Source organism: Thermobia domestica, chromosome 4 (assembly GCF_964235325.1).
Source record: "Thermobia domestica chromosome 4, izTheDome1.hap1.1, whole genome shotgun sequence".
NCBI lineage: Eukaryota > Metazoa > Arthropoda > Insecta > Zygentoma > Lepismatidae > Thermobia > Thermobia domestica.
The window spans coordinates 266,583,385-266,610,370 of record NC_137457.1 but is presented as its reverse complement, the minus strand read 5'-3'; the positions used below and the strand labels follow the sequence as shown (position 1 = coordinate 266,610,370).

The 26,986-nt window shown below is 36.1% G+C and overlaps 2 protein-coding genes across 3 annotated transcripts in view; one reads left to right on the top strand and one right to left on the bottom strand.

The window, feature by feature from the left end:
- LOC145683502 (ABC transporter G family member 23-like) overlaps positions 1–26,986 on the bottom strand; it is a 259,118-nt gene that overhangs the window by 136,641 nt on the left and 95,491 nt on the right. The window lies entirely within an intron of this gene.
- LOC145683600 (uncharacterized) lies at positions 19,159–25,083 on the top strand. The gene is made up of 2 exons (XM_081754941.1): positions 19,159–24,187; positions 24,862–25,083. The coding sequence occupies exon 1, from the start codon at positions 19,159–19,161 to the stop codon at positions 23,782–23,784; it is 4,626 nt and encodes a 1,541-aa protein (XP_081611067.1). The 3' UTR covers positions 23,785–24,187; positions 24,862–25,083.

The window sequence follows — 26,986 nt, the reverse complement described above, 5'->3', positions numbered from 1 at the left end:
CATTACTGATGTTCAATACTACATTTCTCTTTAGTTTTGGAAGAAGAACACAATTAATATGCTTTGAAATGAATGAAATATCTAGTTTAAGGTCCCATCATTATGCACCGAGGCTAAGGGAGGCGGTGATGATGAAAAATGACTGAAATGGTGGAATAAAGAAACCAGGAGGAAACAGAAAACCCCAGAAAACCAACGCACACGGTGTTTGTCCACTAAAAAGCTCACATGGCGCAAGATGACACCTGCGTGGCTTGAAAACGAGTAACAAATACAGAAAACGCGAACAACCGATTCAGAAAACGACAGAGGCCTACTGTAGCTATATGCTACAGGGGTAAATCAACTCACACAGTTTGCATGAACTACTGGGAACAAATTCACCCCATCGGCATTTTTACTGAAGCCACGAAATTCAAGTAAAAGACGTAATTATTTTCCCCCTTTCCTTTTACACTCTATAGAAGTATCAAGTAGTACCGGTACTTGTGCAAGACTCTTGCTCAAGAGTCTTCGTCTTGGTCTTGATCTTGCAGGTTTGGTTTTGGTGTTGGTCTTGGTCTTGGTCTTGCATCGGAATTCCTGGTATTGGTCTTGCGTGCAAGACTTTTGCAAAAACTGCAAGAGTTCTATGAGTTATTAAAATAAGTACTTTTGGATTGGTGTCTACCTACGATGGAGAGCGTTTATTTTTAAATAATAAGCTAATAATAATACCCAGACAGCACAATGCACGTACAGTATCCGTATAGTACATGTACAATTGCACGGATGCAACATGTGCATCATCTGTATAAATGCACGCCTGTACATGTGATGCACATATACATGCCAGGTCCTATTCAACATCTTCACGTGCACAGAACATGTGCAACGTACACGTCCTGCTCAAGTGATTTACACCTACCGCGCAGGTGATTTACAAGTAGCACGTATTCGATTTACATGTAGTTCACAGGTGATTTACATGTAGGACAGCGGTGATTTACACGTTGCACACAGGTGATTTACATGTAGGACAGATATGATTTACACGTAACACACAGGTGATTTACACGCAGTTCCCAGGTCATTTACATGTAGGACAGAGGTGATTTACATGTAGGACAGAGGTGACTTACACGTAGCACATAGGTGATTTACACGCAGTACCCAGATGATTTACATGTAGGACAGAGGGGATTTACACGCAGTACCCAGATGATTTACATGTACGATAGAGGTGATTTGAAGCAGTATCTAGATGACTTACATGTAGTGCACAGGAGATTTCCTCGTAGTACAGACGTGATGTAAAAGCAAATTCGAGATGCAACGAAAAAAAGAAGTTTATATATTTGATGTCTTACGCAGTAACACAATCTATAACTGCAAAGACATCACCTTCAAAGTATATAACAAGTAACTAATAATTGTCAGTGAGAATTTTAGTTTTGGAGTTTATTATTTGCAACGAGCAAAGCTTTAGGTAGTATCTTTGACATGTTTGCCAAGTAATAAATAACGCAACATATTCTACTGTAATCGGTCACGAAAATAATTTTCTAAACCTATGAACTGTCTGACAGTAGTTACATCAGTACAATGCTGCCACCTGTTGATATTGTATCCTAGCTCAATGGACGTTATGGAGTTTTTACAATCATTCAGCTGTTATTCGTCGAAAAGTCTCTATAACACCGCCTGGAGGAAAAACGACACCTACCAAAAATGGAGGTTGTTTTCTGTTGATGAGAATGAGAGTAAAAGAATGAAAGTAAAAGTATACACTTGCACGGTATTATGGACGTCTTATACACACGTGCAGTAGCCGTGCAAATACCCATGTGCACACAACGGCTTAAGAACCGGTAATTTAAATGTGCTTCATCCACGCAAATGCACATGTGCACATCCACTGCTCAAGCATGGGTTATGCACATGCGCTGCATCCACACAAAAGCACATGTGTATATAACGGCTACAGCACGGTTTATATATATGTGTGCTTCATCCATGCAAATGCACATGTGCACATAACGGCTTAACCACGGGTTACGTACGTGCGCTGCATCCATGCAAATGCACATGCGTACATAACGGCTTAAGCACGGGTTATATAAATGTGTGCTTCATCCATGCAAATGTACATGTGCACATAACGGCTTAAGCACGGGTTACGTACGTGCGCTGCATCCACGCAAATGCACATGCGCACATAACGGCTTAAGTACGGGTTCCGTACGTGCGCTGCATCCACGCAAATGCACATGTGTACATAACGGCTTATGCACGGGTTACGTGCGTGCGCTGCATCCACACAAATGCACATGTGTATATAACGGCTACAGCACGGGTTATATAAATGTGTACTTCATCCATGTAAATTCACATGTGCACATAGCGGCTTTAAGCACGGGTTCTGTACTTGTGCTTCATCCACGCAAATGCACATGTGTATGTAACGGCTCAAGCACGGGTTATGTAAATGTGTACTTTATCCATGCAAATTCACATGTGCACATAACGGCTTAAGTACGGGTTCCGTACGTGCGCTGCATCCACGCAAATGCATATGTGTACATAACGGCTTAAGCACGGGTTACGTGCGTGCGTTGCATCCACACAAATGCACATGTGTATATAACGGCTACAGCACGGGTTATATAAATGTGTACTTCATCCATGTAAATTCACATGTGCACATAGCGGCTTTAAGCACGGGTTCTGTACTTGTGCTTCATCCACGCAAATGCACATGTGTATGTAACGGCTCAGGCACGGGTTATGTAAATGTGTACTTTATCCATGCAAATTCACATGTGCACATAACGGCTTAAGTACGGGTTCCGTACGTGCGCTGCATCCACGCAAATGCATATGTGTACATAACGGCTTAAGCACGGGTTACGTGCGTGCGTTGCATCCACACAAATGCACATGTGTATATAACGGCTACAGCACGGGTTATATAAATGTGTACTTCATCCATGTAAATTCACATGTGCACATAGCGGCTTTAAGCACGGGTTCTGTACTTGTGCTTCATCCACGCAAATGCACATGTGTATGTAACGGCTCAGCACCGGTTATGTAAATGTGTACTTTATCCATGCAAATTCACATGTGCACATAGCGACTTTAAGCACGGGTTCGGTACTTGAGCTTCATCCACGCAAATGCACATGTGTATGTAACGGCTTAGGCACGGGTTATGTAAATGTGTACTTTATCCATGCAAATGCACACGTGCACATGCACGACTTAATCACTGGTTATGTACGTGTGCATAACCCACGTAAATGCATATGTGCAAATACACGGGTTATGTATGTGTGCTTTATCCACGCAAATTCACGTGTACGGCTTATGTACGGGTTATGTATGTGTTCATCATCCACACAAATGCACATGTGCAAATGTACGGCTTATGCATGAATAGTGCACATGTGTCGTACACGTACGTGTTGTCTGGGTAATAATAATAATAATAATAATAATAATAATAATAATAATAATAATAAAGCACTCTGACTTCAGATCCATCAATTGCAACAGTACTGTGAATCCTTCAAGCAAAGTTATCTTTCAGTGTAGTTTACCAACAACAAATCATCAAATTGTTTGCGAAAAAAAAATGAAACATTTTGCTTCTTTGCTTTCTCAATTCTATAAACATAGATGTGAAGTTCTTTAAGAAGGTAACAGTTTCCGTAAGCATGAGTCAAGTAACGCCTCTTTTTTTTCTTTATAACTAACTAACTAATGAATTCTGTGGCCTATGGAACGCGGAGATTCAAAGCCACATTTACAAAAGCTCTCCATTGAGTTCTGTCCTTAGCTAATTGCATCCAGTTTCTACTTTGTACTCCTATTTCTGTACGATTCATCTTAATATTGTACTTCCACATGGGCTTAGGTCTTCCTAATGGTCTCTTCCCGATTGGCTTTAAAGATAACACTTTCGATCCTGGCCTAATCTGACCTGGTTTATTCTAGTATCCTGGGGCATTTGGGCCTTTTTTAAAAAAATTATAGCACATTGCTAAATAATGATAGATGCACTAAAACCATTGCAAACATTTTTTTTTTAATTTTAGGTTTTATTACGTATATATAATTTGGTGATGTAAGAAGGGGTAGTTTGATACACTGCTATTTGAAATATGTGCTTTCTGAACAATCGAAAAGAAATACAAGAGAAAACTAACGCTCCCGCTGCGTGTGAAGTGCAAGTAGTGACAATGGTGTACAATAAGGAGCGGAAAATATGCGGGAACTGACCCCTGAGTTCCGTTATTGTGAAGCGACGACTCTGCATGATGCTTCGCCGAACAAAATGCACAAGTTCGTCTGTGATGACGGTTGGTCTCCCGCTGCCCTCCTCATCATGCACATTTTGACGTCCTGCTGCAAATTGTCTACACCAGCAATGCACCACATGCTTGCTCATGACGTTAGGTCCATAGACCTGACACAACTGACGATATATTTCTATCGGCTCTATACTCTGTGCATTTATAAACTTTATCACTGCTCGCACTTCACACGCAACGGGAGATGGAATAGGAACGTCCATCTTCAACCACTACCACGGCGCTACTGAGAGCACTAGGGAAGTTCCGCTGGAGCATGAGCCATGTTAGGACATTACTGTCTCACATACACGCGGTCGCTCTCGGCTTCCTAGCTGTGGGACGCGTGAAAATGTTACTTTCTGAATGCGCCTCGTACAAATATTTTGAGTTGCTTGATTTTGAGTTTAACGTCCCTTTCAGCAGCGAGGCTATATGAGACGGGGCCTACTGGTTAACGTGGAATCCGAGCCACATCAGCTCCCGCCAGGCAAATATTTTTATAAGGCTGTTAACATGTGCTTACCTACTTTCTAAATTTCGAAATGAGGATCCAAATCTAAATAATCAATTTCACCTTACGAGCCGGAATCTAAACTGTACTCTTGTAAAATCTTTTATATTTCTTCTACATTTATTTCACTTGCTTCAAACAAGGAACTTTTGTCAAAATGGAATAGTTTTCGGTACAAAATATTCCACTATTTTATCGAACGTTCTGCAATCACACCCAGAAAGTTGATCACAACAATCAACCTGTAAAAGTTCGTTTATACTTCGATGGATGTCACGTGAATAGTATTTCTATCTTCGTTTAACAAAGTAACAAATGAAGGAAGCATATCGCGTGCCTGTCTTTTCGGCTTCCGAGATCGTGAGTTGTGAGTAGTCTAATTTTAGTGTTCGTAATTGTGATGGAAAAAATAATGAAACCACGAGCAAAATTTTTTCCCGAATACGAGTGGAAAAATACAGACATTATTGAGTGTAAATAGACTGACTTGGATGAACGAAATTTAAACTCCCAAATTCGGCCATTCAAGCTCAAACCAAGTTTATCCACCATTTGACCGAGACTTAACCTTGAACGCTTTTTGTGAAACAGATATTTTCACCGAACTTGGTTATAACACTCGTTCAACAGTTGAGCTTCGTTGGTGCCCACGGCCATAAGTCTCAGTAAGTATTTAATACGGTCAACAACCGACTGCAACCCATAATAAGGTGCATAGAGACTGTTACGTAAAAAACGAGTTAGACTCGGGCTCCGGCGTTTTGGAATAAACATACAACCCGAGTCTGACTCGGGCTTGGATCGAAAATGTTAATATCTTGACAGCAGTTCTACTTTATTCCATTCTCGCTACATGACCTGCCCACCTGAACCTCCTAGCCTTAATGATTCTAACAATGTTAGGTAAATGGTATAAATTATGTTACCTCGTTATGAATTTCCGCCATTCACCGTTGTCATCCCTCTTGTGTCCGAATATTCGCAACAGGATTTTGTTCTCGAATACTTGGAGTCTGCGTTATTCCCTCAAAGTAAGTGACCAAGTTTCGCAGCCATACAGCATAAGAGGCATGATGATCGTTTTATATATTTAAAGCTTCAACTTTTTCATAGGAATCGCGAAGAGTTTGGAATGAATAATAACATGTATTCCCTGCTTTCAATAGACATTTAATTCCTTTGCGGATATGATGTTGGTCTTTTAATGTGGATCCTAGATATTTGAAAGTGTCCACTATGTCGAAAGTATTGTTTGATATTTTAACGTATCCATTACTTGGAGTTTTGCGATCACGGTGCATTTTCATGTATACAGTTTTTTTTCTGTATTTATTACTAAGTCCATGTCTCTGCAGGAGTTTAATAAAACATCTGCATTTCTTTCACTTGTCCTCACAATATCTCGTATCAAATTGACATTATCAGCATAAGCCATAACCTGGTGAGTGCCATTTAGCTCTAAGGACTGGTTGTAGTGTTGCTACGAGACGAAACTTCAGGCTGTCTCGTGCAAAGCGTATCTCCTCTCGAAAAAGTGTACTCGTCTCCTCTCGTCTCGAAGGGTTCTGTCCCGTCTCGTCTCGTTTGTCGCCTCTTATCTCGTAAAATGTTGCAGTATCATTGGAACGAAAGTAAAATGTAGCAGACTGCACCATGCTGATCAAGATACAACAAAGTTATTACCCAGAACACACAAGTTAAGAAATGTCACGTTAGCTTTGCCTCGAAGCATTCATCTCTGGTGCGTGCGGTAGTCGGTTCGTTTTCGGTTAGTGCCATAAGTGGTGGCACTAACTTAATCAATATCCCAGAAAATTTGTTTACGGAATCGGAAATTTCACTTTCCGGATTTCGGAAAAAATCCGATATCGGGAAAGTTCCGAAATTCAGAAAAATCCGAAATTTAGAAAATCCTGGAATTCGAAAAAATCCTGACTTTTTCCGAAATATGGATTTTTATTGATTTTATTTTCTGGATTCCGGAAAGTAAAAATTCCGGAGTTGGCTATCCCTAATCAAGTGTGTGTGATTTCTCGGAGCTGACTCGTATCCTACCACTTTCTTGAAACGATGTTTTGTCTGAAAGTTGTTCAAAATTTCGTGCTTGCTTCAAAGAAAGGGAAATCAAACCTTTTCTACTTCAAATTTTGCTTTCCCCTGTAGTGGAGTTTCGGAATGCCCATTTTCAAAAAAAAAAAAAAAAAAAAAAAAAAAACCCAAATATATATATATATATATATATATTGCTTTATTCCGCATATCTCATTTAATAATTCACTTTAGTTTCGAACCTTTAGTTATCGTTCCCTTTGAGTTACAACACACGAAAAGTCCCGAAAACCCTCTAAACCACGATAATTTCGACTTCCAAGTAGATCTTGGAAGTGCCAAACGGTATAAGCTATCAAAAAGTACTTCCTCTTAAAGTTGTTTAAAATTTAGAACTTGCTTTAATAGGAACAAAATCAACCCCTGTTGCCATTTAAAACTTTGAACTTGGCCTCCTGTAGAGGTATTCCCGGGATACAAAAGCATTACCATGAGATTCCGCAAATAATATTTTATATGATTGTTTTTGCATGCAGTAGAAGTTAGGGGTTGAGGAAGGTTAAGCGCTTCGGATGGCAGATTTAGGTTGCCAAGAAAACTAAAAAATATATAGCTACCACGAAGTAAAATCGCAAATTGAAAATGAAATGAAATCTTTAGGTTTTACGTCCCACGGATCTGCCGGTTAGGCTAAAGGAGACGCTGAAGATGAGAAATGAATGAAAATGGTGGAATGAAGAAAGTGGGAGAACCCTGAGAAAACCCACGAGCACGATGTTTGTCCACCACAAAGTCCACACGCCGCGAGCTGAGATCGAACCAAGGACCCCAAGCACCAGAGGTGAACGCTCTACCACTGAGCCACCATACCCCCTTAAATAGCAAATTGAATTGAAATAGGCCAGGCTTTGCCTAAACGTGTTCAAGATTTCAATCTCGACTCACTGAGACATTTTTTTAATGTTATTCCGTACAATCTACCTTACTGTCCAAAACCGCGAGTCAAATCAGATAGGCAGGTCTACTACGGTACTGGAGTTAGTAATAGCACACGCAAATTATAATAGTAAAGACGGTCGTAAGACAAATTTAAAAGGCGACGTGACCTTCCTAATCTTCACTAATCGTTCCTAAGTCCTAACACATTTATTATATTAGATATGATAACATAAAAATGTTTTTGACAGAGGAAGTAAGAAAATAGAACTTGGCTTATTACAATTACGACTGTATTTACTGTTATGATTCGACGCTAGAGCGATGCCTTAACAAGCTCCAAAGACAATAACAAAGCGTGATGGAAGACAATGTTTAGGCCGTCGCGTCGGTGGGTCATGTAGTTTGACTTTTTAAAAAAACGACGAAAAGTGTGATAAAAGGTAGGGGAAATTGTGCTTCTTAGTTGATCAATGAAAAAGTAATTAAATCATGGTATAAGTCGTGAGAATAACATTGCGTTTATTATTCAGCAACATTTTTTCTTTTCCTTTTATATCTATATAGTTTGAATCAAGTGTTCTTTCCGTCTGACGAATTAACCAAGTAGGTAAGACGCTCGACATCTGAGTAATCCATATTCAAATCTTAATGCAGCTAACTGTTTTTCTCCCACTACCGAAATCACCATCATCCGTTCTGTTGATTTAACTGAAAAGATGGTATCACGTTGGGTCACCGCATTGTGTTGGATAACTATTTCTTTTACTGTTCTTTTATTTATTTCTATTATTATTTTTGAGGACATGCGTTTTTAAAAACTAAAATTAGGGACACATACAAAAGCCATCCAGGGCAGAGGTTCGAGTTCAAAAATATGTGAATAAATTTCATTTCCTCACTCCCAATTAAATGAGGTTTAAGACATCTGGACTATTGACAATAAAATGCAATGGAACCAAAAGTTATATTTCAACCAAAGTTATATAAATATCCCACTTAATTTATCGTAGAAAATCATGTAGTGTGTACTAGAAACAGCTGAAAAATTAAACATAAGGAAATAATTTAATAAAAACAAGCTGACAAAGCTATCAAACTTAACTTTATTAAAAAAAAAAAAAAAAAAAAAAAAACAGCAACCGTAACGGTTTCAATGTTCTAACATCTTAAATGCGTCGTCCGAGAAAGATAATCTTAGAACATCGAAACGGTTACGTTTGCTGTGTGTGTGTTTTCTAAATTCAAAAATTGTGTTTGTATTTTAGAGACACGAGACGGGACAAATAAACTGTCTCATTCCAAAGGATTCTGTCTCGTCTCATGGCAACACTACCTGGTTGCTATTTTTAATTTTCCTTATAGCATATTCCAGAACAAAATTTAATAGTAATGGCGACAGCGCATCTCCTTGTTTTAGTCCATCCTGTACGTGAAAGCTCGTGGACAAGTATTTTCCTACCCAGATTTTACGTTGAGATTGGTTGGTTGGATTTGAGTCCTGTGTCCCTTTCATAACAGAAGCTATATCAGACGTAGACTTATAGCAGGGATGGATCCAGCTATCGCCCCCCTTCCTAGAAGAGGAAACTTTCTTATTTTACATATAGCTAAATAAAACACATCCCAGAGTTTGGAGCTCTTAAAACTAGATCTAAGTAGCAGTATTACAACCCGCTGCCCCCGCCCCCCAGAAGTCCGTCCTGGATCCGCTCCTGACCTATAGCTTAACGTTGGACCCGAACCACTTGAGCTTCGACTGGGAATCGAATCAGGTCTTCCGTCCATCTGACAAGAAAAGAAAAACTATTGTACATGATTTAGAAAACGGTTTAATCTTAAAATTAGCTCAGAATCTCAGCAATTTCATGATATAATTTTATTACATTCTTGTAACATTTCATCACATTTGAGTTTTACTTAAACACATCTTTACTAATCTAATTAGCTACAGTATTTTGGTATGCCGAGTTGGTAAGAATATTGTACAATATTTCCCTCCTGACCGAGTCGTAGGCCATTCTGAAATCAAGAAACAAAGCTTTTCGAGCATAATGAAATGGGAATTCATTCCTTTTCTTCTTTAAAATGTTATAAACTAACTGTACGAAAGCAACTCGTTTCTTGTCAAATTCCATTTTGAATGCATATTCATAGATTTGTTTCTGCTGTCAATCATGTCAACAGTGCTGCGCACGACTATTGTAAAATTTAGGTAAATTTTGAACCTGTTGGCAAAAAGCCGTTTTTTCCGGAAAATTGAAAAAAATGGGAAAATAACAAAAATCTTTGTATTTAATTTTACTTGTAATGAAACTCTTTTTTTTTTTTTTTTTTTTTTTTTGGACGCTTGAAAAATTTAAGTTTAGAAGTTTCAATATTGCGAATATTTAAATAAGAAGCATTAGAAAATAAAACTGTTCTAATTATTCTTGAAAATTAATAGTCTACAAATGCCTTTTAATCGTTTACTCCTGGTAGCGCATTAATTACAGAACTTTTACAATTGCATACACATCTACCATCATGAAGCGTTTCTGTCGCAACAAATAGGGCTCTTGAATGAAGCTGTTTTTAATGTGCTCCTTCATCTCGTGGAATCTTGTTAATTTTAACCAAATTACTTCTTAAAAAAAGGAAGCAGTAGGCAAATTTCACTAATACTCATGCACTAAAACATTTAATTGCTATTAATATTTTAATATTGACTTTTGTATAAACTTTATGTGCAAAATTTTGTATGTAAACAAATACTTCCTTTTCTATTGCGAAAAAGTATCTATATATATAAAATGGAAGTGAATATTTTCGTAACTTAACAACTCGAACCATCAGACCAATCTCGATAAAATTTTCAACATAGATGAGGTTCGGACCTGGGATGGTTCCTATCATTTCACTTTGTAGGTGTACTTGGAAGAAGAGAGTGGGATATATTTTGAAAATGACCGATGTTAGTGTCAAATCCATAGTTTTCTGGGTTGCTGAGATGAATAGTGACACTTTCGATGCCGCTTAAATCCAAATTCAGCACTCCAACTTGGGGGAAGGGGGATATAAGGGATATATATATAATTATGGAAAATGGCCGATATTAGTGTCGAATTCATAGTTTTTGGGGTCCCTAGTTCATTGGTGACAGTTTTGGTAGCCTTTATGTCCAAAATGAAACGTATTCTCCCCGTGCCAAGAACGGGTATTGGTACGCACTTGTGCAGAGTATGTGTGTATCTGTAAATTAGATCATCCCTCTTAGTAGATGTCCCGGCGTATAGAAGGCCGAGTCAGCAAAAAATTATCTTGTTTTCCTAGAATTCGGTGTCATTTCCTGGAATTGGGAGGCAAGTTTCGACAAGCCTTTGGTTGCTATGTTCATAGCCTTTTACGGGTAGTACAGAAGCGCGTGGGAAAATTTTGGTTTATTTGAACCCCCGTTACCCCCTACTCCTCTTTAGTTGCTATGTTCATAGCCCCTGGAATTGGGAGGCAAGTTTCGACAAGCCTTTAGTTGCTATGTTTATAGCCTTTTACGGCTAGCACAGAAGTTATCATGATCGAAGCTTCCCAATTGATTGATTGATTGATTTTTGTCTTCAAAGAGCATAAGCGATTTAGCCCCTTGGTCCTATTCACACGAGATGTCTGGAGAATATGAACTGAAAGCATGATATTCAAATGATCGAAGCTTCTCAGGAGATTGTATGAAATTGGTCTTAGTTGCTAAGGTAAAGATTATATGTCATGATTTTTTTAAAAGCGTGAGATGAGACACACTATATGAGTCTCATAACGAAACACATACTCATGCAAAATCATGTTGATTAGCCCCTTGGCCCTATTCCCACAAAGTGTCTGTAGAAGACGTGATAGTCAAATGATCAAAGCCTCTCACGAAATTGGCTTAGTTGCTAAGGTAAATATTGTATTTCACAATTTTTTTAAAGACGTGAGACATGAAACCAGATATAAGTCTCATAACGAAACACATACCTATACACTCCTTTCCCCCACACCTCCTGCGAATGGATTCCATTGATTGAGCAAATTCTAATAATGGAAACTTCTCATAGCATATCATATTGTTTAAAACGTAGGGTGTGAAGTGTGTTATATGAATGTTCACATGATGATATCTGCTATGCTAAGTAAATCGATATCACTTCCTGTTTAGTTGTTATGTTCATAGCCTTTGAGAACATCATGTTGCTAGAAACAAGATGAAACATGCCTTTTAGGGTTACCATCAGCTATAGGTTCATGAAAAAACACGCCTTTTCTAGTCGCCTTGTATTGGTTAGCTAATTTGAATTCCCAAGCCCCGCCCCCCTCCCGCAAAGACTCTTGAACGTCTACCGGATCTTCATCAGAGTCCTTTCAGTTACCACGATTGAAACCTACCAATTGATTGTGTTTTCAGCTTAAACTGTAGTGAGTGTTTTGTGCTTTAAGTTCTTAGGATTAAATCCTATCAATTGATTGTGTTTTCAACCTAAAACTGAAGTGTATGTGTGTTTTGTGATACCGCTCGTTCTTATTAAAATAGGTAAGTAAAATATATATGTTCTTTCTTCATTTAGTTATAAAGGCAGTTGAAAGAACAAGTGTATTTATTCAAAGTTCCGTTCATGTTCTAACATTTAAAAAAAAAAACACACAGACACATATGTGAATGTCTGTTTTGTTAGTCTCTTTCTTCCTCTGTTTTGCTAGTACATTGAACTACATCTTAAAATGGTTTAGTTTCAAAAGCAACAGATAAGATGCCATTGTCAAATGTTTTGATGATACGTACTACAACGAGATAACAAGACTGCCCTAGTTAAAAACACATAAGCGAACTTCTATGATGCTTCTAAGAAAAATGATAAGATGGAATTCTTGAATGTTTTCTGGTTCGCATTGCAATTGTCGCAAGAAGTGTCTGTAGACTTGGTATTTTAATTTTGATAATATGATGTATACGTCTGTCTTTCTGTCTGTAAATGAAATCTTTTAAACAATGAAGAGATTTACGTCCAACAATAAAGCCAACAAGGTCTGTCTGTCTTTCTATGTCGGCTATGCTAATGGAGGCGATGGTGATGAGTTGAGTTGATTTTAGTTCAGCGTCCCTTTCAGCAGCGAGGCTATATGAGACGTGGACCTACTGATTAACGTGGAATCTGAACCACTAAGTTTTACGTCTTACAGTTATGTCGGCTATGCTAATGCAGGCGGTGATGATGAGTTGATGAGTTGAGTTGATTTTAGTTTAGCGTCCCTTTCAGCTGCGAGGCTATATGAGACGTGGACCTACTGATTAACGTGGAATCCGAATCACATGAGCTCCAGCCGGGACGATGGTAATGAGAAATGAATGAATGAAATGTTGCATTAAATTCACGTACACGGTGTTTGTCCATCGAATTTTACGTCCTACGGTTACGTCTACTAGGCTAATGAAGGTGAGGTGATAATGAAAAAATGAATGAAATGATGTAATGAAGAAAGTGGAAGGAAACTGATGAACTCCGAAGGGAAATCCACGCATATGATGTTTGTCCACCACAAAGTTCATAGGGCACGAACTGGGATCGAATCAGGGACCCAAGCACTTGAGGTGAACGCTCTACCACTGAGCCACCGTGCCCTCTGGAACGTAAAATGAAATGATAAGGACGGTTTTCCGGGGACAGTCAATAGCATCTTTTCGTTAAGTTGTAAAGGCAGCAGGGAATTTGTGGTCGCTAAAATTAATGACAAGTATATAGAAAAAAAAAGACGTGATTTGAACACGGGACCTCATGCACCAGAGGTGAACACTCTACCACTGAGGCACTGAAGTTAATTTCATAATTTTCTAATGTTAATAAGAGTGAAATCTAACGTTAAAAACACATACACAAGTCAACGAACTGAGAGAGAGTTTCTGTATCTGCACTATCTACTTGCAAAGAGCAGAAAAATAAGATAACAGAACATGTTTTGCATTTCAATGTTGTTCTCCAGCTATCGCGTCAACATTATCTTAGGTCATGGTTTCAGACAACACGAAGCGAAGATATGTATGTGTGTTTGTTTTAGGTAATATTAAAACAGTGTTTGAGATCTAAAACTTTACAAAACTAGTATTGCTTATACATCTCGGATGTCGTTACCTATGTCATATGATGTTGATTGATTTTTGAGTTTAACGTTCCGTTCAGCAGCGAGGCTATATGCATCACAAAGTTCACACGACGAAAGTTAGGATTGAACCAGAGACCCCAATCACAGAAGGTGAACGCTTTACCACTGATGCACAGAACCCCACGATTTCATCATGGGGCACAAATCTTCAAGTTAAAACAATTGACTATTCTCAAATAAGAGAACATTTCTTCATTTCTTTAAGTGGATCTAGGAAGTTGAACTTTATACAGTTTTCTTCATATTATAGTCTAAGCTGTATGTGATATTACTTTAAAAGGACGAAAGTAGTTAAAATATTCCCTATTATTATCATCAATTTCTTGTAAAATGCTCAGAATCCCGTCATAGAATTCGTATACTAGCTATGTACACAGGCGTGCATTAAGAAATTTTTTGTTGGGAGAGGTCCAAGCTTTGGGCGACGGGGGCTCAAACACTACAAACCTCTGTGTAGTATTGAACGCGTATTATTTTGCATTCGAAAAGACAATAAGTACTTGTAAAATACTTTCATCTATATTGTCATAGCGTCCCTTTCAACAGCGAGGCTATATGAGACGTGGACACTAAATCACCAAGGACCCCTATCGCATCACAAGTGAACGCTTTACCAATGATTCACCGAGACCCCCCTAGTACTTGTAAAAATACTTTCATCTATATTGTCATAGCGTCCCTTTCAGCAGCGAGGCTATATGAGACGTGAACACTAAATCACCAAGGTCCCCTATCGCATCACAAGTGAACACTTTACCATTGATTCACCGAGTCCCCTTAGATCAAAGTACAGTACTCATGTAATAATATTATCTAGCATAAAGTTCAGTTGTCGAGGGGCTCCCTGTGGGGTAATATTCATACACGTAAAATATTTTAAAATAAACAATATTAGTACCGATTCCATAGTTTTCGAAGGTGCTGTATTCAATAAAGACACTTTGAAAATAGTAACATGACATCTAAGGGGTAAAAAAGTGGTGAGCTCACGGGGTCTCCCTAGGGGGGGTAATATTCATACACATAAAATATTTTAAAATAAACAATATTAGTACCGATTCCATAGTTTTCGAAGGTGTTGTATTCAATAAAGACACTTTGAAAATAGTAACATGACATCTAAGGGGTAAAAAAGTGGTGAGCTCACGGGGGGTGATATTCATACACGTAAAAATAATTTAAAATAAACAGTATTAGTTTCGATTCCATAGTTTTCGAAGATGTTGTATTCAATAAAGACACTTTGAAATCAGTAACGTGACATCTAAGGGGTAAAAAGTGTTGAGCTCCCGGGGTGATATTCATACACGTAAAATAAACAACATTAGTATCGATTCTATAGTTTTCGAAGGTGTTGTATTCAATAAAGTCACTTTGAAATCAGTAACATGACATCTAAGGGGTAAAAAGTTGTGGGCTCACGGGGGTGGTATTCTTACACGTAAAAAATAATATAAAATAAACAATATTAGTATGGATTCCATAGTTTTCCTAGTGTTGATTCCATATCGTGACAGGATTCCAATCTGTGACTTCCCGTGCACTAAAGATGAACGCTGTATCACGTAAGAAAAAGAGATGAAATCTTTTAGTTTAAAATGTCTTCCATCCCTCATTCACACGTTAAGGGGAGCATATGAATAAGACACATGTAGGAACGGTTTTCCGGGGAAAGTCAATAGCATCTTTTCGTTAAGTTGTAAAGAAGATAGCATTGAATTTGTGGTCGCTAAAATTAATGACAGTATAAAAGAAAGAAGTGTAGAGAGGAGGAGGAGGAGGAAATACGGATTTCGCGTTCACTAAAATTAACGATAAAATTCTAAAACAGAATAAGTATAAAAGACCGTGTAATCTACATATCTTCATTAGTCAATACATTTGAAAGAGATTGTGAGCATACATTTGTTTCACTCTTCATCCCATGGAATAGGAAGAAAAGTTAAAAATATTTAAAAGGTATGATGAGAGATTATTTCATTGACATTATAAAGTTCTGTCTTATATAGTATATATTTATATATCTAATATATATTGATTTATAAGTAACAAAATTCATTTCTTTTTTATTTTAGGTTGCATACAAATAAAGATAAGTGTAATCCTTTTCCCTATTCCCGTTGATATTATTATTATTATTCCTTTTTAATTACTTATATATATCACATTTTACTTACTCGTATATTCTTTTAAACGCTTATATACCCTTTCAAAATATTTATATACATATATATATTCCATTTAAATAAGATTTATATATCCTATTATATATCATATTCATATACTATTACATATACCATTTACATATATTGCATTACGTATATATACATCTGAGGAAGAAAAATGGCAAAAGAGAGTACGCAAGATTTACTGAAGGAGATTACGGTCTTCATTAATGACATTGAAGAAGAAGAAGAAGAGGTAATGGGCGTAAATAACGAAACGCAAAACTAATACTGTTTATTTTAAATTATTTTTACGTGTATGAATATCACCCCCCCCCCCAGCTTTATCACTTTCACCAAATGCTGATCCATCAGGCTTAACGATTTGAGCTTCGATGTAAAGAAGAGTATCTGGTAGATCTATGTATTCATCACTTGTTCCTGGGATGACAAACTCTATAGGAGCATTATCAGCTAGTGAACTGATTGGTTTGTATGTAACAACATGATTATCCAACATACTGGTTTGCGTTGGTTTTGTAGAAAAAATATCTAGTTCACTTTTTACTATCCATACCCAAAATGTTTCGTAAAAGAGCTGAATTACTACTACATAGAATGAAACATGATGATAATATCACGTGGGATAATAAAGGAACTGTTTACATCAGAGGTGATAAACTAGAAGGATCTCACATTGTAGATTTAATTTCTGATGTGTCGCGACCCCGGAAACACACAAATCCACCGGGATGGGAGAAATTTTGTAATTATTTATCTTCTAATAGTTGAACTTTATACAGTTTTCTTCATATTATAGTCTAAGCTGTATGTGATATTACTTTAAAAGGACGAAAGTAGTTAAAATATTCCCTATTATTATCATCAATTTCTTGTAAAATGCTCAGAATCCCGTCATAGAATTCGTATACTAGCTATGTACACAGGCGTGCATTAAGAAATTTTTTGTTGGGAGAGGTCCAAGCTTTGGGCGACGGGGGCTCAAACACTACAAACCTCTGTGTAGTATTGAACGCGTATTATTTTGCATTCGAAAAGACAATAAGTACTTGTAAAATACTTTCATCTATATTGTCATAGCGTCCCTTTCAGCAGCGAGGCTATATGAGACGTGGACACTAAATCACCAAGGACCCCTATCGCATCACAAGTGAACGCTTTACCAATGATTCACCGAGACCCCCCTAGTACTTGTAAAAATACTTTCATCTATATTGTCATAGCGTCCCTTTCAGCAGCGAGGCTATATGAGACGTGAACACTAAATCACCAAGGTCCCCTATCGCATCACAAGTGAACACTTTACCATTGATTCACCGAGTCCCCTTAGATCAAAGTACAGTACTCGTGTAATAATATTATCTAGCATAAAGTTCAGTTGTCGAGGGGCTCCCTGTGGGGTAATATTCATACACGTAAAATATTTTAAAATAAACAATATTAGTACCGATTCCATAGTTTTCGAAGGTGCTGTATTCAATAAAGACACTTTGAAAATAGTAACATGACATCTAAGGGGTAAAAAAGTGGTGAGCTCACGGGGTCTCCCTAGGGGGGTAATATTCATACACATAAAATATTTTAAAATAAACAATATTAGTACCGATTCCATAGTTTTCGAAGGTGTTGTATTCAATAAAGACACTTTGAAAATAGTAACATGACATCTAAGGGGTAAAAAAGTGGTGAGCTCACGGGGGTGATATTCATACACGTAAAAATAATTTAAAATAAACAGTATTAGTTTCGATTCCATAGTTTTCGAAGATGTTGTATTCAATAAAGACACTTTGAAATCAGTAACGTGACATCTAAGGGGTAAAAAGTGTTGAGCTCCCGGGGTGATATTCATACACGTAAAATAAACAACATTAGTATCGATTCTATAGTTTTCGAAGGTGTTGTATTCAATAAAGTCACTTTGAAATCAGTAACATGACATCTAAGGGGTAAAAAGTTGTGGGCTCACGGGGGTGGTATTCTTACACGTAAAAAATAATATAAAATAAACAATATTAGTATGGATTCCATAGTTTTCCTAGTGTTGATTCCATATCGTGACAGGATTCCAATCTGTGACTTCCCGTGCACTAAAGATGAACGCTGTATCACGTAAGAAAAAGAGATGAAATCTTTTAGTTTAAAATGTCTTCCATCCCTCATTCACACGTTAAGGGGAGCATATGAATAAGACACATGTAGGAACGGTTTTCCGGGGAAAGTCAATAGCATCTTTTCGTTAAGTTGTAAAGAAGATAGCATTGAATTTGTGGTTGCTAAAATTAATGACAGTATAAAAGAAAGAAGTGTAGAGAGGAGGAGGAGGAGGAAATACGGATTTCGCGTTCACTAAAATTAACGATAAAATTCTAAAACAGAATAAGTATAAAAGACCGTGTAATCTACATATCTTCATTAGTCAATACATTTGAAAGAGATTGTGAGCATACATTTGTTTCACTCTTCATCCCATGGAATAGGAAGAAAAGTTAAAAATATTTAAAAGGTATGATGAGAGATTATTTCATTGACATTATAAAGTTCTGTCTTATATAGTATATATTTATATATCTAATATATATTGATTTATAAGTAACAAAATTCATTTCTTTTTTATTTTAGGTTGCATACAAATAAAGATAAGTGTAATCCTTTTCCCTATTCCCGTTGATATTATTATTATTATTCCTTTTTAATTACTTATATATATCACATTTTACTTACTCGTATATTCTTTTAAACGCTTATATACCCTTTCAAAATATTTATATACATATATATATTCCATTTAAATAAGATTTATATATCCTATTATATATCATATTCATATACTATCACATATACCATTTACATATATTGCATTACGTATATATACATCTGAGGAAGAAAAATGGCAAAAGAGAGTACGCAAGATTTACTGAAGGAGATTACGGTCTTCATTAATGACATTGAAGAAGAAGAAGAAGAGGTAATGGGCGTAAATAACGAAACGCAAGTTCTTTTAAGTGAAATAAATGCCATAATCGGGATAGAAGAAGAAGAAGAAGAAGAAATGCAAGAAGAAGAAGAAGAAGAAGAAGACGCAAAAGAAGAAATGGAAATAGATCATCATGAAAAAATGCAAGAAGAAGAAGACGGAGAAGAAGAAAGAATAGAAGAAGCAGCAACAGAAGAAGAAGAAGAAGAAAGAGAAACTATTGAAATTCAAATTCCAGTAGAAAAAGAAGAATATGATGAAGAAGAACTATTACAAATATTGAACAGTGCTAGCAATAGAACGATAACAGAAGAAGCATCAGGCCGTATTAAAGAAATTATAAAGTGGTTACAAGAAGGAACAGAAGAAGACGTCGAAGAAAGGAGAAATGAAGAAGAGCTGCTAAATCTCACGTTTTCCCAAATAATAGGAGAGGATTACAATAAGGAAGAGATGAAGATAGAAGAAGAAGATGATAAGTTTTACACGAATGAACTAGAAAATTGGATTAACAATTTGTTTCCCGACCCCAGAAAAGAAGAAGAAGAAGAAGTAATATATCCCTCAATTATGGAAATATTAGCAGAGGCTAGTGCAGAACACGAAGAAATGGAAGTCGATTTAGACGATATAGAAAAAAGAATGGACGAATTGCTAGCCGTATTTCAAGCACAACGAAATTCAAATATACAAGTAGGATTCGGAAATAACAACCGTAATGATGGACACAATAGATTTCATATAATAGAAGAACGAAGAAGACAATACAGAAGATACAATATGGAGGGTAGAATGCTACGATTCCGTCTAGCCCCCGTGCGTGCAGATGAAAACCCTTTTACGGCAATTGAAGCAAGTCTACGGGCACTAATAGATTATTTACTACGTAATGTGGACCAGCATGATTACGTAGGAATAACAATCACAAACGAGAGAGAAGGACATCGTCCATTTTGGTTGTCATTCAGAGAAGCAAGAAATCTTTCAGCAGAAGTTCTATGGATAAGTTATGAGAAAGTACTGCAAAGTAATGCGGCTTTTCTTATAAATGAAGATTGCATCGTGAATTTTCATCATGTACGTATGCCAAGAGGACAAGGTCCTTTGAAACAACATATTTTGAATACTGAAGAATATGTAAAGGCAAAACGTGGTATTATCACAATTAAGAATAAAGGCACAAGATGTTTAGCACATGCAATCGTCGTTGCCATAGGACTGAAAAAATACAAGGGAAGAAATCAAACTGAATATAATAGATATGTAAAAACTCAAAGTAAATATATCATAGAAAAAGAAGCAGAAGAACTGTGTGAAGCTGCCGATGTAGATCTTAGTCATGGTGGTGGAATTCCTGAAATTCGTAAATTTCAGGAATATTTAAAGGATTATAAAATCACAGTGTATAGGGGATTTTCAGGAAGTGATGTTATGTTTGAAGCACCACCAAGTGATAACGAGAGAACTGCTTTAAATTTACTGTTTATAGATAACCACTACAACGTCATTGAAAGCTTGACAGCATGTTTTAGCTGTAATTTTTATTGCGAAAGCTGTCATAAGAAATATGAAAAAAAGCATGAACATTTGAAACATTGTACAGCTGTATGTTTTCGTTGTCATCAGAAGCCACCATGTGATTTTAAAGAACCCCATATTACATGCAATGATTGTAATCGAGAATTTTATGGCCAGTCATGCTATGACTATCACAAGTCAGCGTCGTATCAAAATGGAAAGCCTTTATGTTCCATTGTGAAATGTTGTGCCCAGTGTTTGAAAATTTATGTAGTGAAAGAAAAACGTTCTCACGTATGTGGAGAAACTTATTGCAACATTTGCTATGATATAGTACCACCCAATCATGAATGTTTCATGAAAGTGAATGAAAGAAGAAAATCGAAAAAAGCCAATGAAAAAATCATCATGGAGAAGAAAGCTATGATTCTGTTTTATGATATTGAATGCACACAAGATACGAAAATAGAAGAGGAGGACGCAAACATATATGAACACATACCTAATGTCTTGGTTAGTCAACATGTATGTTACCAATGTTATGAAGATAACAACATCAAGAATGATTGTGTCATTTGTGGAAAGCGAGAAAATATTTTTGACGGAGAAAATGTAATAGAAGATTTTCTAAAACATCTTCAACAACGTCGACCAAACATTAAATCAGTAATCTGTGTTGCCCATAACTCAAAGGGATATGACGCACATTTCATCATTAAGACCATGGTTGAGAAGATGAATTGGACTCCAGAAGTAATCATGAATGGAGCAAAAATTCTCTCTCTTAAAATAGGAAACGTAACCTTCATCGATTCACTAAGCTTTCTTCCTATGCCCTTAAGTAAATTAAGTGGTGCATTTGGGCTTCAATCGTGCAAAGGATATTTCCCACACTTCTTTAATCGACGTGAGAACCAAACCTATGAAGGGCCGCTTCCAGACATTAAATATTATGGAGCAGATACTATGAAAGTAGACGAAAGACGCAAGTTTCTCCAATGGTATACCGAACATCAAAACGACACCTTTAAAATGAAAGAAGAACTCATCAAGTATTGTGTACAGGATGTCGAGGTATTACGTCAAGCCTGTATTTCCTTTATGAATACATTTGAATCTGAAACTAATGTCAATCCTTTACTTGAATGTATTACAATTGCTAGTGCATGTAATTTGGTATATCGTAGAAATTTCTTAAAGGAAAATACAATTGGTATCATACCAAAGAACGGATATCGATGGAGAGATGTACAATCAGTTGAAGCAGTACAATGGATAGCTTGGGAAGAAAAAACCAGAAACATCCAAATTACCAATGCTGCACGTAGTAAGGAAAAACGAATAGCATCAATGAAAGTAGATGGTGTATGGACAGATCCCAATACAGGAAGAATACACGTCTGGGAGTATGAAGGCGATTTCACACATGGTTGTATCTACTGCTACCCTAACGACAGAGATAAACCCATCTATAACAATACTACAGATACCATGGAATTTCGATATGAAGCAACAAAGAAGAAAATCCAAAAATTAAAAGATTTTGGCTGTGAAGTGCATGAAATATGGGGTTGTGAATTTAAAAAACAATTGGCAGGAAATGAAGAGATGAAGAAGTATGTTAGTAATCATCCGTATACAAAGAAAACACCATTAAAACCTCGTGACGCTTTTTATGGAGGACGTGTGAATGCCATACGTTTGTATCATAAAGCACAAGAATCTGAAGGAGAGACCATAAAATACAAAGATGTTATTTCCTTGTACCCATTTATCTCTAAGACTAAGAAGTTTCCAATTCGTCATCCTACTATCTACCTGCCTGGAGATTCAAATATTCCCACCATTGAAGAAGTAGAAGGATTAGTTAAGCTCAGTATTTTGCCTCCAAAACAACTGTTTCATCCTGTACTCCCTTATAAATCAAATGATAGATTGATGTTTCCACTCTGCCGTACATGTTGTGATGAATTAAACCAAGCACCTTGTAATCACAACGATGAAGACCGAGTTCTACATGGAACATGGGTAGCAGATGAAGTAAGAAAGGCATTAGAAAAAGGATACAAAATAATAGATATTCATGAAATATGGGCATATGACGTTGTTCAATATGATGAAAAAACAAAAAGTGGTGGCTTATTTGCAGAATACATAAACACCTTCCTGAAAGCAAAAACAGAAGCAAGTGGATGGCCATCATGGTGTGAAACAGATGAATTAAAGAAGAAGTACATTCATCAATTTTATGAAAAGGAAGGAATACGTCTAGATGAGAACAAAATTAAACATAATCCAGCACTTAGAAGTTTAGCTAAATTAATGCTAAATTCATTTTGGGGAAAATTTGGTCAACGTGAGAACATGGGTCATGTCAGCATTATTAATGAACCCAAGGAATTATATGAGAAATTATCATCTCATGATATAGATGTTCATCAAATATTCCCAGTAAATGATGACATGTTATATGTATATTGGCAATACACCGATGACGTTCCTGTTTCACTACCAACAGTAAATGTTGTCATAGCCGCATACACAACAGCACAAGCAAGATTAGAATTGTACAAATATTTAGATCAACTACAAGAAAGAGTATTATATTTTGATACTGATTCCGTCATTTATACGCAAAAACCTGGTGAAAGTACAATTCCAACTGGTGACTTTTTAGGCGATTTAACAAATGAAGTCCTCGAATATGGTAAAGAAGCCTATATTTCAGAATATGTATCGGCGGGCCCGAAGAATTACAGTTTACGTATTTTTGATCCCAGCACGCAGAAGGAGTTTCAAGTATGCAAGATACGGGGCTTTTCATTAAACTATGAATCTTCAAAACACCTAAATTTTGATGTAATGAAGAAAATGATAGTAGATCATGAAGAGGATGCAGAAGAAGAGGAAGAATCTCGTCCCACGGAAGTTAAAATTACCAATGAGAAAAAAATTTGCCGCAGGAAAGACCATACTATCGTCAGCATGCCCGAAACAAAAATTTATAAGATAAATTATATTAAACGACGTAGAATACCAGATTCATATGATACTCTTCCATATGGCTACACTACTTCCAACAAAAGAAGAAGAGAAATGTAATAAGGCCCTTTATAAATATTCGTATGAAGAAAGAATGATCATATTCTTGTGATTCGAAGTATTTGTGACCTTCAAAACCATTACAACCAATTTTCGAAAACAACCTCTATGTTTCCTCATATCATACCTTATTCTGTGGATCAGGCATTCACTTTTCCAATCATGGCAACAATATTCCTCGCCTTGACTTTCCACAAGGATACACTATCTTTGTTTTCGACATTACTCAAGATGGAGAAGCCAGCGCTGTGCAGCATTGGAATCTTATACGTCATGGGTGTGTTCGTCTGGAAGTTCATTTTACGAAGCCTCTACCAGCACCTATCTCCTGCATTGTGTATGGAGAATTCCAATCTCTCTTAGAAGTGGATCATCAGAGGAACATCATCATGGATTTTTAAAGGTACGTTATTTAAATATCATATCATATATGTACATGTCTGCATTTTTATACATGATGTCCTCTACACTAGATTTATTGAATGCTTTGCAAACAAATTCTTTATTTCACAATCATTTCGTTGGCGTATATGCAGCCAATGAATTACCAGCACATGTTCCACTACCTGCAGCTATCATCATAAATACAGATCCCTCGAACAAACTTGGCACACACTGGATTTCCGTATATATTCATACTGATGGCCGTGCCCACTACTTCGATACATTTGGATTTCCTCCATATGTAATGCATCATATTCAATTTCTACGTAGAAATTCCACTTCTTATACATTTAATAATAAACAAATTCAAAGTGTAAAATCATCCTTATGTGGGCATTATTCATATCTTTTCCTATGCTTCAAAGCTAAAGGAAAGTCCTTAAATGAATTTCATTACACTTTCTCATCAACTCCAGAAAAAAATGATCGTCGTTTGCTGTATTTACTTTTACAGGTAATCATGTCTTCATTCTTCTTCTTCTTCGTTTGTTTTGATTACTTTCTTTTCATATTATTGCAGGTAGCCATTTCTTCTTCTTCTTTATTATAATGTGTTTGTATGTATTATTATTTGTTCATGATTATAGATAAAATAAATTTTAAGTTTGTTTTTCAATTTTTTTTTCATTTCAGAGAGTAAAAGATCGTCATCGTGTGTATGGACATCATCTTCAATGTTCAGATTGACTTGTATCTACGTTTCATCACCAACATCAACAGCAGTAGTATCATCAGTGAACAGTATATGGCAGTTGTGAAGTTATCAACACATGGACAGTGGAAACAAAATCTAACGTTCTTTTAAAATGTACTATACTTACCGTCGTTTTAATTGTGTAAATAGTTTCATCAACAATAAACACTTTGTATTATTTTTTCTCTTTGAAAACAAATGTTTTATTTCTTATTTTCTCCGTTTCCTAATAAATAAATATGTTTTATGTCAGCTATGTAATTAAATACACATATCATAAAACATGTTTTTAAGTCATTGAATTAAAGAATTTCATAGTGAATTAAAAAAAAAGATTCTAAAACTGATTTTTAATTCAATGATGTAATCATATAACTACATAATAATAATAATGAATTCAAATACTTAATCAGTTATTCTTTCGTAAATTAAATCAAGTATGTGAATTCAATATTATTATTATTATTATGATAGGACTTTTGTTTTTTAAAATTTTAATATTAATTATTTTAGTTCCTTTTTTAAAAATTAAAAAAAGTCTTATCATACTTAAGACAAAGTTGTATAATAATAATAATTTCAAATACTAATTTTTATTTTAACATTCATTTCAAGAATTTGAATTCATTATGATTATTATTATACGTATCACTTATAATATACGAGGAAAAAATATGTTAGGATTTTTTTCTTATAAAAAATTTTAAAATCCTAACATATTGAGGTGTATGAAACGAACACAAAACACACACACACAAATAAAACATTTCACTTTCCACTATATATATATTTTTATTACATTTGATATTACGTTGTTTCGTATACATGAAAAAACAAATCAATTTCTCCTTCTTTATGAAGAGTCGTTCACTTCATTGATACCCTCCGAAGGTTGAGTTTCGGTTTCCCCCCACCATGGCTGTGTCGATACACTATCAAATAAATCAGCCATTATTGAATCTATGAGTTTTTGTTTGCAAAATACTTTCATTTCCAATTTTAATCGTTCACCATCAATGTTCACATCACTGTTCTTATCAAGAGAGACACTTGGAAAACTGATGTTCATACCATTAATAATACTCTGTTCATCTACACAGGTATGGATTCCGGCAAGTCCTCTGCATGTAAGACACTGTAATTGTACATGATTACGAATAGTATCTGTACACAAGTCAAAATATTAACGTAGCACAACACTACAAACTTTACTGTTTTTCACAGCATGTTCAATACACGGTAATATTTCCAAGAAATAAAGCCAATCACTTGAAGATAAGTACACAGTGTTTCGAGGAGCATGAAGTGTTCCTTTCTTCTCTAACATCACTAATTTTTCACCCATTAGTTTTCGTACCACCAGTTCGTTTTTTCGACCAAGAGATTTTATAAATGTAATTTCCACTTGAGAATTTAAATAGTCCGTAACAAATGGGGTTAAATGTACAAGTTTCTCCCACTCTGCCAAATTTAACTCCACTCCAAACACAAGTCCTTTGCCAACACGAATCACTGGTTCAAATGTATCACTATCCAGTCCAATGCAAATTAATTTGGTTTTCATTGAATTAAGTCCATATTCAACATTTAACAAGTACTCTTTTTTGATATCCATAGTTGACGCACAAGCACTCAAAGACATGTTACTCCAGTCGCTGGTCAGTACAGAATAACGACACTATGCATACAGATGACTGCGCATGCATGAAGAGGAGGGGCGAAGAGGAAAATTCATGTTTCATCTTGTTTGTACATGGCACCATACACTTACGATGAGTAAACCAGTTCAGTAAATTCAAGATCGTGCATGTTACGTCCAGATACATTAATCTTCATTCCTTTATATATTAAACAGACATTTCCACTTTGTAAATACGTTAATAATGCACCATTATCTGCTTCCAATTTTTCAGTACAACGTCCAGGTAAAATCACTTTTTCACCTCCTTCAAATGTCACACAGGCCTTCCTACCATATACCGTTGTAATTATCTCACAGTTTACAATACGAAATGGTACTCCAATCTCCAAATCTCGCATTTTTGTAAAGGGTACCATTGATGG

What these genes read in the sequence shown, in the direction of transcription:
- LOC145683600 (XM_081754941.1), top strand. Translation starts at nt 19,159, where the DNA reads ATGGGCGTAAATAACGAAACGCAAGTTCTTTTAAGTGAAATAAATGCC.